Source organism: Fundulus heteroclitus, unplaced genomic scaffold (genome assembly GCF_011125445.2).
Source record: "Fundulus heteroclitus isolate FHET01 unplaced genomic scaffold, MU-UCD_Fhet_4.1 scaffold_548, whole genome shotgun sequence".
In the NCBI taxonomy this organism is placed as follows: Eukaryota; Metazoa; Chordata; class Actinopteri; order Cyprinodontiformes; family Fundulidae; genus Fundulus; species Fundulus heteroclitus.
The window spans coordinates 31,854-44,959 of record NW_023396976.1 but is presented as its reverse complement, the minus strand read 5'-3'; the positions used below and the strand labels follow the sequence as shown (position 1 = coordinate 44,959).

The 13,106-nt window shown below is 39.3% G+C and overlaps 1 protein-coding gene across 1 annotated transcript in view; it reads right to left on the bottom strand.

Moving 5' to 3' along the window:
* LOC105937469 (BCAS3 microtubule associated cell migration factor) overlaps positions 1-13,106 on the bottom strand; it is a gene marked incomplete at its 3' end in the record, with an annotated part of 67,969 nt that overhangs the window by 35,267 nt on the left and 19,596 nt on the right. The window contains 2 exon segments of the mRNA XM_036132816.1: positions 2,036-2,108; positions 6,152-6,233. Coding sequence (XP_035988709.1) covers positions 2,036-2,108; positions 6,152-6,233 — 155 coding nt within the window.

The window sequence follows — 13,106 nt, the reverse complement described above, 5'->3', positions numbered from 1 at the left end:
AAAGATCACCTACTGATTGACTACGACAAAGTCGGGACTTGCCTGGGCTTGTTCATCACCACCAACAGGATAAGAAGCTGGTTCAGTGGTAGGGCAGGTTAAATTAACCTTGTGGTATAGGTAAAGCATCTAATAACAGAGAGTCCTAATTTTCTTAACTAAATGATAACCTGCAGGTGTATCTATTAGCAGGTTTACCACTTCCTGTAGAGTAACTGGACCTGGTTTATCAATAATCCATGTTCTTAGTATACACCCCCTGGTCTAAATTTTGCCTGCACTTGGTTGTGTACAATTTTAAAGTGCATAGCACTGACCTTACTTGAAGAAGGAAAAGTGAAAGCTTACAAAAAGGTTGTATTTTCTGTCTAAACTTGGCTGTTTATATTATTTCAAGTGAATTTGACTTTCAAAGTTTACTAAAATCTAAAAAATGTCATTCAAACTGCATTTGCTTTGTTTTACTTTTTACTTATACTTTTTATTACATTACTTGAGTACATGTATTTTTACAGTAATTTTCATACTTAGGTACAAGACATTTCAGATACTTAAAGACTTTTACTCAAGTGACATTTCAGTCAGTGACTTGGACTTTTACCAAAGTCATATTTTGGAGAGGTACTTATACTTTTACTTGACTCCGAGATTTCAGTACTTTATACAAGACTGCTTTTATGAAACAAAGAAGGCAGAGCTGCAGTCAGAGCTGCTGTCAGTCAATAAGCAGCAGCTCCACCTGATGAGCCGCTGAACCAGGACACTCATTAAATAAAATCACAAGGATTTTGATGCATACAGATTATTAAGGAAACTACGTCAAAAATAAAAAAATAAACTGCAGCTACAACATGGACTGGAGAACGGGTTCTAACTGTGTGAGACCAGAGAAAGGTGATTCTCAGAGAGTTTTTGTGGTTATTTGTTATTTATACACGGAGTGGAGCGTGTGAAGCGACACTGTGGAAGCGAGTCGCACCAGAAACAAGCGAAAAAGCCTCCTGTGGAACTATGGACTCATTTTACTCCAACCCATAAGTTATCCTTACCTATTCCAAGGGGAGGCTCACCTTAAATGAATTTGAAGACCCCTGCTTTATACCATGTCCATCTTTGTTTAAGAGGCAAAGAATATTTCTGAATGAAATATTTATTTATTTACACATTTGTTTACACATTGTGTAAACATCAGGGCGTTATGATTAGCGATTGAGCCATTATTGGCCAGAGTTTAACATTTTATGGGACCAGGATGTCTTCATTCCAATTCTGAAAAGTGCTTGAAAATAAAAAAATAAATGATTTTTAGAAATAACTTTTAGAAATAAAAAGATATAATATGCGATTAAATTGCGATTAATATCGAGTTAACTATTGAAATTATGCGATTAATCCGATTAAAATTTTTAATCCTTTGACATATTTTATATATATATATATATATATATATATATATATATATATACATATATATATATACATATATATATATATATATATATATATATATATATATATATATATATATATATATATATATATATATTCACATACATATATGGGGATTTGCGTCAGTGAATTTGGCCTTATCCAGAGCAAGAACAAGGAGGTAAGTATTTATCAAAGCTTTTCAGACACCAGCAGAAGATGAACTGCAATCATCTGAATCAGTTTAAAGCAGGGAATCTTCTAAAATGCCTTTATCAGGTTCTAAGCTTGTTTTATTCTAAACTCGGGTTTCTAAATTCATGCATCACAGACCTCACTGGTCTGTCTATGAAACTAAGATGAAAAAGTTTGTAAAACATCAAGACCATGCCAAAAATGCTAGATGGAAGCCAAAAAATCCCCCCCCCCCCAAAAAAAACTCCGCTTTACTATGTTCTTTCCACCATTTTGTTGTTTTACATTAGAAAAAAAGATTATGATGCTAAATTGTTATCTGCATATGTGTTGTTTTTAAAGTGACCTTTACACATGATATATGTTGTAGTGAGGAAACGCTGTTTCAGGAAGCAATGATTCATTAACTCACCCTGAGGAGCCTGCACTCTTGCAGACCACCAGCAACGGTCTCTTCTCAGCAAAGCCGTCTGTTTTCAGAGGACCTAGGGAGGAAGAGGAGTCCATGGATGAGACAAGCAGCACACAGATGGGCATGTTCAATATCTGAGACATTTTGTGTTGCCTGCTCTCAAATCAACAAGCAAGTCTATTGCATGCTGGGGATGTAAATTCATGGTAATATGGCTTAAAAACTTGATCTTAAATGTAATTGAACCTTTGCCACCGTTTTCAAGAAAAGGCTATAATAACTTAGAATGAAAAACAAAGAAATGACGAAAGATAAGTATGATAAATCTGGGGACATAAGAACCCTAGTCCTGTTTATTTGGGGATTTTGGGTTTAAATCCCAGCAAAGAAACTACAGCAGAGACAACATGTTGCATTAAGTGGAGGGATTCCATGTTTGCCTTAATTGTCTCATAGTTAAAGTTGGGAAGGGGATCAGGGGATTGGGGGTGCTCAGATTGGAGAAGATGTCCCCTTTGAGAAGGCTGTAATTTGAGGCTCGACAGTAATCAGCCCGAGTTCCTGTGGTATGGCGTGAGCGCAGAACTGGCTGGCCCACCAGTCCCTAACACTCCCAAAAGGGTCCTTTTTCCTTTCATGTTTGTCATCAGGCATCTTTCTCAGTCATGATCCTGAGCTCTAACATAAATATTGCTGCTCTGAGACTTAGCAAAATGACATAGTTCCAAAATAAGCCTCCTCGGTAAAAGCGAAACATCTGACGAACAGGGAGACGTTGATTTGATTACTACTGTACTGGACTGAAAGTGAAGCACCTACTGCTCACTACTGAGAAAGGGTGCTAGGGTAGAGAAAAAACAAAAAGCTGTGGATGTGAACTTTCACAGAAGTATTTAGTACAAGTATGACTCCATTTTGAAGGAAGACAAACTGACATAAGTTTGAAATGAGATCCTTTATTGAACATTTTATTCAAAGTATTTGTAAGGGCTGGGCGAGTTGGCTTAAAAATAAAATCTCAGATTTTATTATTCCAAATTCAATGTTCTAGAAAAAGGAGACCTTGCTTTTTATAATCTACACCTATTTTCGGGACTCTTTAAGTCCACCCACACAGAGTCTCAAGCTAGACAATCGGCCTTTTAATGGCCTGTCACAGTGCAACACTGTTTGGACTCTAGCAGATTGCAATCGGTATCCTACCCAATTCATATTTATTTTCTGCTGAGAGAATTACTCCCCTCATGTGTCGAGCTATCTGCTGCTTCTTATTACTGGATCTTTGCTTTCATCCCCGTCCAGGAGCCTTCAACTGCTGCCATTGTGTGCCGTTGAAATTTGCCAAAAGACCGGAAGATGGATGGAGAACAAAAAGCTGTTTTTCCTCACACAAAAAAAGAAATGCCACAAACCAGCTTGACTGACACCTGCAGAGTTTAAATTTGAACCTTGTGTTTGATGAGCATCTAATCTTTGCACCGCAGATCTTGACTTCAGAACTAAGAGCAGAGCTGTTCATCCGGCATTTGCAACTACATTGTTGGGACAGAATAACCATTTAAATATCTGTCATTCAGGGGGATTTCATCCTTCCACTTTGGCTGGTTTGTAGGTCACCCTTTGCTTGAACATAGCATTTGTTTAAAAAAAAAAAAAAAAAAAGCAAACAGCCAAGAAGTCCAACAGCATAGCATATGTATGTAGCATAACATGTTACATATCTCAGAGAACCTGTACTGGAACACCAAAAACCCCAGCCTGGTACAGAAAGCTAACAAGTGCCTGTTCTTACCGAGAACTCTGAAGAACAACCATCTGTTTTCAGCCATGCTGGTGAACTTTTACCACTGTGTAACTGAGAGCATCCTGTGTCACAAACTGGTATGAGAGCTGCTTTGTCTCATAGCGCAAAGGATAGTGGCAGGTAATAAAAACGGCTTAGCGTACCATAGGAACCCTTATGGGTTCCTATGGTACTTCCAGTGCTTCCTCTGGCGGTCCTATGGTCCTCTGCCATTGAGGACCGCCAGAGGAAGCACAGTCTTTGTCCAGCTGACTCCTGCAAAGCAGCACATGGACTGTCTTCCCTCCTGCCCTCAGGCAGGAGCTTCACAACCTTCTGGACAAGGACCCACAGTGAGGAACAGCTTTATCCCCCATAGCTGTGACTTTACTGAACTCTGTCACCTGCTGACAACCTACACATCAATTTACACAGACCCCTCAACTCCTCATTCCCTCAGTGACCAAAGACCATCATCACTGCACTACTGGACTGTTCTGCACATGCACACTTTAAACAATCTGTTTGCATAGTATTATGTACCATTTATTACATTCGTTTAGTAAGATAGATAGCTACTACTTATTATTTACGTACTTTTGTAGCTCACTGTCTCCTTATTTATATCACCTAATTTGTCATCCATTTCCTTTATTGTAAATTATGTTATTGTTTGTGTGTAGGAGCGACCTACATTTAACACACAAATCCATCTTTATATGTTAATATTAGCTCAATCAATCATTGTGCATATTTTGCTCACTCACCTGTATAAATCGTCTCACCTATATATAGGTTTGCAACGGTTAATACCGTCCATATGCTATAAAACAACATGTACCGTATCTCCTATAAACTACACCATTTCTGCTGAGTGCTCTTATGCTTATTGCACTCTTTTGGTTAGATGCTAATCTGCATTTCGTTGATTTGCACCAGTACCTCTGTAATGGCAATAAAGTTAAGACTAATCTAATTTAATCTACTTTTCCAAGACACTGTATTCATTTCTGCAAACCGACAGGTATTTAGATCCATTCTCCCTCCCATGAACACATCTAACAGAGAAGTTAGTGATTCCAAAGCTATATCTCACAGAAAGTGATGGACATTTTGATAAAAGGTAAAAAAGACAAAGAGTAAGGACAATGTTGGTCAATCCCAACATCATCATGTTTAACAATAAATATACAATGGTGTGCTTTTCTAACAGAAATCGGCACTTTCTCTCAAAGGTGTTGCCAGGAACCACACTACTGTCCACTGCTTGACACAATATTTTATCTAGGAGAACGTGAGATATAAATAAGGTATACCCTGCTCACCATTGCTCATTAAGGGTGATTCTAGACTGGAATGGTGCAGGTCAGAGCTTTTTAAAAATTGGAATTTGACCAGCAGATCTGTTAATTTGTGTTACTGTTATGCTATTGGCACATTAACTGTGAGGATAGAGACTTGTCATTTCAAATTGTGTTCATTTGGGATTCCAGAATTGAAACAGTTCTATCCAGAAAACATGTTTATTAATGTTTATTTCCATTATTTAATAACATTTCACACACAATTACAATTAAAAATGGTCAAAGGATTGACCAAGAGAATAGTCAGAACACAGATTTCCAACAAGTCTTTGGCAACAAAGAGACACTTACTGGAGAGGCTTTCCACCACTAAGTGAGACAAGGCCAAGAGAAATCGCAGACTGGCTTCCACATGAGCATGAGGTAGTACGGAGTACTCTTTAATTTAAATGATACAGCACCATTTAAAGTGCCCACAACCCAAAGCTACACACAGTGCGCCATTGGGAATTAAATTTTAAGTGCTGACCTTGGACGCTTGAAATCAAGTTAACCAAAGACTTTTCTGAGACCACATGTTAAAAAGAAAGTCTTGAAGATGCATTTTCAAACTTTAAAAAACATAGCACCCTGGATATTATGTGTTTTTAAACAAAGATTAATACATTAAGTGATAAGATGCAGACCAAAAGCTGTTGTTGCTTGGCTGAGACATTTAAAATGTAAACGTCCAAACAATTTAACATTTTTCTTCTTCTATCCTGATCACTATGCTCATACATTCATTCCTAAACCTATATAGTTTAGCAGTAAACAAAATTTAGTCTGCGTTAAATGTTTGTTTGGTTACATATATTTTCTTGAACTAATAAAAGAGTGTGCTTTAGACAGTAAAAACTAGGCCTAATCAGAGATCCAATGATCTGACAGGGTCAATCTGACCGTTATGCACATAGCACATGAAACTCTGAAACAACACTACTGTTGTATGGCAGCTTGATTTGCTCCAGTGTCTCAGACTGTACTCACTGATGTGAGGAGCAGGAAGAATCCGAGCAGCTCGCACAGGTCCATGACGCACAGAGAACAGCTCCTGGGCTTCTCCTGCCAACTGAAAGAAATAGAAGCAAGAATATTTGATGGAAAAACTCTCCAACCATTCCATTAGACAAAACACATTGTTCTATACTGCAGACAAATTTTATTTGAACGTCAGCTACAGTGTCATTAAAGTTAATATTGTTGTCTGGAGGATATTAAAGATGTAGCATCTTGCATCAGAGGTAGAACCTGAAACAGCACCTGGGAGGGAAGTAACACTTGTCACATTTCTTGTACATCTGCTTAAATGGTAAATGGTCAGTACTTGTACGGCACTTTATCAATTCCAGAGGACCCTAAAGCGCTTCACACAGTCAGTCATTCTCCCATTCACACTCTAACACATGCCACAGCTGCCCTGGGGCAGACTGACAGAAGTGTGGCTGCAATTCATCAGTGCCACTGAGTCCTCTGACCATTGCCAACAAGCAAAGCGGGTCAAGTCTCAGAGACAAAACAACTGATACAGTCGGACCGTGGCGTTGAACTGGCAACCCACCAGTCTCAGGATGAACTCCCTAGCTCCTGCGCCACCGTCACCCCAAAAGGGGCCTTGCCACATGACCATATAAAAAACACAAAAAAACATATATTCATCTTAAAAAAAAAAAAACATACACTACCAGTTAAATGTTTGGACTCACCTTTGTTAATCAATGACGTTTCCTTATTTGTATGAATTTCTACAATGCAGATATATAGTGAAGACTCTCAAAACTATGACCCAAAGAGTATGGAATTATGTATCAAACACAAAATTGTGAAATCAAATCAAAATATCTTGTATATTTTAGCTTTTTCTAAATACCCCTCCCCCTATTTTGATACCTACTTTGGTCACTCTTGGCCTTCACCTGAAATGGTTTTCCAACAGTCCTGAATGAGTTCCCAGAGGTAGTGATAAAAATGAAGACAACCATTGAATGAGAAGATTGGCAGGGTATATATCAAGTGTTCATCCTGATAGTGTTTACGTAGTTCTTCTTGAACCTGCAGAAATAAGTGTTGTCCTCATCTGCCAGCAGAACCGCAGAACAATCAGAAAGCAAGATGGCGACCATAAGCGAATTGCACATTGCAATTCCACGAGCGAATCACAGCATTACAAAGTTTTAGGTTACCAGACAAACCCCGCTGTCACTGTAATTTGTGTGGAGTACAGGTAGCACAAGATGGTTTCCTCTCCTTAAACGAGACTCTATTGTGATTACCCCCATTATGTAACCCCTAGTTTACCACCTCCAGTTTACTCCCTGTCCACTTCGTAAGTTTGTGTTCATTCATTAAAATACATTATTCACCTCATCATCCGGGTGCTGAGCTATTGTCTGCACTTAAATCCAGATACAACCTACTCCGGAAACATGATACAAGCGCTATTTCATTTGAAAGCCAAGGAGTATAGGTGGGTCTTTAAAAACACCTTACTAGTCCTGAGATTAACCTATATGGATCAGTAGATTATTGCACAGTTTTGAACAGAAAAGGTATGCTCCCCCCTTCATGATTGGACTTCGGAATATCGGAATAAGAGCAACTGCTTGTCTGACCTTAAAGGCTCATATGGATGTATGAAAATTTTATAACATTCTTTAAATATGATGGGGCAAAACCATGAAGACACTTAAAAAGCAAAATTTCATTATTTTAGATTGAAAGTACTAATAAATTGTTTTATGAAGAACATAAGGTATCTTTTCAGATGGACTATGGTATAATGTCACACACCATTTCTCTGAGTTGTTCTCCAGTCTCTTGTTTACAGAGCCGTGCCGGCCGGGCATGCATGTACGTGAATGTGAACAGCTGCCAGTCAGGGCTTAGCCTCTCCCTGCTCTAAAATAGCATCGGCAGGTAAAAAATGGCAGAGAACACGGCCAGCAAATCAAATGTTTGTCTTGCTAATAGTATTATTCAATTCAATTCAATTCAATTTTATTTATATAGCGCCAAATCATGAAACATGTCATCTCAAGGCACTTTACAAAGTCAAGTTCAATCATATTATACAGATTGGGTCAGATTATACAGATTGGTCAAAAATGTCCTATATAAGGAAACCAGTTGATTGCATCAAAGTCCCGACAAGCAGCATTCACTCCTGGGGAACCGTAGAGCCACAGGAAGAGTCATCTGCATTGTACATGGCTTTGCTGCAATCCCTCATACTGAGCAAGCATGAAGCGACAGTGGGAAGAAAAAACACCCATTAACGGGAAGGAAAAACCTCCGGCAGAACCGGGCTCAGTATGAACGGTCATCTGCCTCGACCGACTGGGGTTACAGAAGACAGAGCAGAGACACAACAAAAGAGACAAAAAAGCACAGAAGCACACATTGATCTAGTAATCTGTTCTACATTAGATGGAAGTAGCGGGTGAGCCGTCTTCTCTGGATGATGTCACAGTTAACAGAACGCCAGACCAGGTGTACCTACTATGAAGAAAAAGAGAGAGAGCAAAAAGTTAAAAGCTGAAATGACGACAGTCATTTCAATGTAATACAATGCAAAACTGGAGAACAGTAGACTGAAGAACAGTAGAAATCAGTAGAGTGAGAAAATTAGACCCTGATGTCCTCCAGCAGCCTAGGCCTATCACAGCACAACTATAGAGATAGCTCAGGGTATGAGCCAATTTAACTATAAGCTTTGTCAAAAAGGAAAGTTTTAACATTAGTCTTAAAAATAGATAGGGTGTCTGCCTCACGGACCAAAACTGGGAGTTGGTTCCACAGGAGAGGAGCCTGATAGCTAAAGGATCTGCCTCCCATTCTACTTTTAGAGACTCTCGGAACCACCAGCAGACCTGCAGTCTGAGAGCGAAGTGCTCTGTTAGGAACATACGGGGTAATCAGAGCTCTGATATATGATGGAGCTTGATTATTAAGGGCTTTATACGTTAGAAGAAGAATTTTAAATTCTATTCTTGATTTAACAGGAAGCCAATGAAGGGAAGCTAAAATTGGAGAAATATGATCCCTCTTGTTGATTTTCATCAGAACTCTTGCTGCAGCATTTTGGATCAGCTGAAGGCTTTGAACTGCATTTTGTGGACTTCCTGATAGTAAAGAATTACAATAGTCCAGCCTTGAAGAAACAAATGCATGGACTAGTTTTTCAGCATCACTCCTGGACAGAATGTTTCTAATTTTGGCGATATTCCGGAGGTGAAAAAAGGAAACTCTGGAAACCTGTTTAATATGGGATTTAAATGACATGTCTTGGTCGAAAACAACACCAAGATTTTTAACTTTATTACCAGAGGCCAAGTTAATGCCATCCAGATTAAGGGATTGATTAAGAACTTTATTTTTTGAAGACTCTGGCCCAAAGATTACAACTTCTGTCTTGTCAGAATTTAAATGCAGGAAATTTAAAGTCATCCAGCTTTTGATGTCATCAAGACATGACTGCAGTCGAAGTAACTGATTGGATTCATCAGGATTTATGGATAAATATAGCTGAGTGTCATCAGCATAACAGTGGAAATTAATCCCATGCTGTCTGATAATTTTGCCAATCGGAAGCATATATATAGTAAATAGAATTGGTCCAAGGACTGAACCCTGTGGTACTCCACAGGTGACCCTAGAGTTTGGGGAAGATTTATTATTAACATGAACAAACTGGAATCTGTCCGACAGATAAGATTTAAACCAGCCTAATGCTTTTCCCTTAATCCCTACAGTATGCTCAAGTCTTTGTAGGAGAATATTGTGATCAACTGTATCAAATGCAGCACTGAGATCTAACAGGACAAGTATAGACACAAGTCCATTATCTGAGGCCATGAGAATATCATTGGTGACCTTCACCAGAGCTGTTTCAGTGCTATGATGAGCTCTGAAGCCTGACTGAAACTCCTCAAGTAGGTCATTACTTTGTAAATGTTCACATAGTTGATTAGCAACTACTTTCTCAAGAATTTTAGATAAGAAAAGAAGATTAGATATAGGTCTGTAATTTACTAACTCATCTTGATCAAGAGATGGTTTCTTAAGTAAAGGTTTAATAACAGCTACTTTAAAAGCCAGTGGTACATATCCATTTACCAAGGATAGATTAATCATGTCTAAAATAGGACCACTGATCAGAGGGAATACCTCCTTAAACAACTTGGTTGGGATTGGGTCTAACATACAGGTAGAAGGTTTAGATGAAGCTAAAATTTTAGATAGCTCAGAAAGCTCTACTGCTTTTAAACAGTTCAGACACTGCGTAGGTTCTAAGGATTCCTCCAATGCTGCCTCACTTACTGAGGATGAGGTAATCATGTTTGGGAGGATGCCAATTATTTTATTTTTAATGGAATCAATTTTATTTATGAAGAATCCCATAAAATCATTACTGCTAAGAGCTAAGGGAATAGATGGATCAACAGAGCTGTGGCTCTGGGTAAGTTTGGCAACTGTACTGAAGAGAAATCTAGGATTATTCTTATTCTCCTCAATTAATGATGAAAAATATGCTGCTCTAACTCTGCGAAGGGTCTTGTTATACAACAATAGACTGTTCTTCCAGATTAAGTAGGATTCCTCTTGGTGTGTAGAGCGCCATTTTCTCTCCAATTTCCTAACATTGTGTTTCAAGGAATGCAGCTCTGAATTAAACCAAGGAGCCAGCTTCCTGTGAATAATCACCTTCTTTTTCAAGGGAGCTACATTGTCTAATGCAGAACGCAATGACAAAGTCATACCGTTTACAAAGACATCTATTTGTGAATTGGAAGAAACAACATTGCTGCCATCTACAGGGCATTTCTGCAATACGGAGGATATTAAAAAGGGGACAGACTCTTTAAGTTTTGATACAGCATTATCCGATAAAGATCTACTATAATGGAACCCTCTTTTAGGGGTGGAGAACTCAGTTAGATTAAACTCAAATATTATTAAAAAATGATCAGATAGGACAGGGTTGTGAGGAAATACTGTTAATTCTTCACAATCAATGCCATATGTCAGCACAAGGTCTAAAGTATGGAGCCAAGAGTGCGTCGGTTTATGCACATTTTGAGCAAAACCAATTGAATCTAGGATAGTTTTAAAGGCTACACTAAGGTTATCACATTCTGTGTCAACATGGATGTTAAAATCACCCACTATAATAGCCTTATCAGTATTTAACACCAAATCAGATAAGAAATCTGAAAGAGTGTAAGGGCCTGGTGGACGATACAAAACAACAAACAGAAGAGGTTTTATTGCTTTGCAGTTTGGATGAGGGAAACTGAGGGTTAAATGTTCAAAAGAACTGTAGTTATTAATTGGCCTGGGACTAATTAATAAATCAGACTGAAAGATGGTTGCCACTCCTCCTCCTCTTCCCACAGATCTGGGAATGTGGAAATTTGAATAATTGGAGGGAGTTGACTCATTTATACTAACGTAGTCCTCTTGTAGCCAGGTTTCTGTGAGACAAAACAAATCAATCTGTTTATCAGAAATCAATTCGTTAACTAACAAAGTCTTTGGAGGGAGAGACCTTATATTTAATAGACCACATTTAATTGTTTTATTTTTAGGTTCAAGGTGAACCGTATTGATTTTTATTAGGTTTTTATGATTTGTTCTTTTTAGATAAGTTTTTGATCTGTTAAGTTTTGGCCGTGGGAAAGACACCGTCTCAATAGGATAATGGATGGGTAACAGTACAGAAGCTGCAGAGAGGTGTGTTAAACTACGGCTCTGCTTCCTGGTCTGGACCCTGGGTTGTCAGCATTTAGGAGGACTAATAAATCTGGCCAGATTTCTAGAAAGAAGAGCTGCACCATCCAAAGTAGGATGGATGCCGTCTCTCCGGATCAGACCAGGTTTTCCCCAGAAAGTTCTCCAGTTATCAATGTAGCCCACGTCGTTTTCAGGACACCACCTAGACAACCAGCGGTTGAATGATGACATGCGGCTAAACATGTCATCACTGGTCAAATCAGGCAGGGGACCAGAGAAAATTACGGAGTCCGACATTGCTTTAGCAAACTCACACACCGAAGCAACACCAACTTTAGTGACCTCCGATCGGCGTGATCGGGTGTCATTACCGCCAGCGTGAATAACAATCTTACTGTATTTACGCTTATCCTTAGCCAGCAGTTTTAGGTAAGATTCTATGTCGCCCGTTCTGGCCCCTGGCAGGCATTTAACTATGGTCCCTGGTGTCTCTAGTGCCACGTTTCTGACTATTGAGCTCCCAATAACCAGGATCGGCTTCTCAGCGGGTGTGTCGCTGAGTGGGGAAAATTTGTTTGAAACGCAGACGGGTTGGTGGTGAACTGGGGGCTGAAATCTAGAGCTATGCTTCCTACGAACTGTCACCCAGCCGGCCTGCTTACCCGGCTGCTCGGGTGCTTCTGGAGGACCACTAAGTGAACTAACGCTATGTCTATGTGGCTCCGCGCTAGCAGAGGGGCGGCTATCAGCTGGTCTTTCCATAGCACGGAGCCGGGACTCTAATTCTGACACCCTCGCCTCCAAAGCTACAAAAACACTACATTTATTACAAGTACCATTATCACTAAAGGAGGCAGAGGAATAGCTAAACATCTGACACAGAGAGCAGGAGATAAGGGGAGACTTAGTCAGAGACGGAGAAGCTGAAGTAATAGTAGGAGAGGAAGCCATTGTGGAGCTAAAGCTAGGCTAGGCTAAAGCTAGGCTAGCGCCCTTCTACCACGCCAAGAGAGCAAACCGTGAAACACGAGAAGTTCCCAAGCGTGATGTGCAGCAACAGAAAATGTTTTAAAAGTGCTTATGTGTTAGAAACAGATGTTACAGCAAAGAGATTAAAGATAAAAGCGAGAGAATCTGGAGCAACAAACCGTTGCTCACGCAGTGAAAACAGGAAGTGATACAATACGCCTTACCGCAAACAGGAAGTGACGTC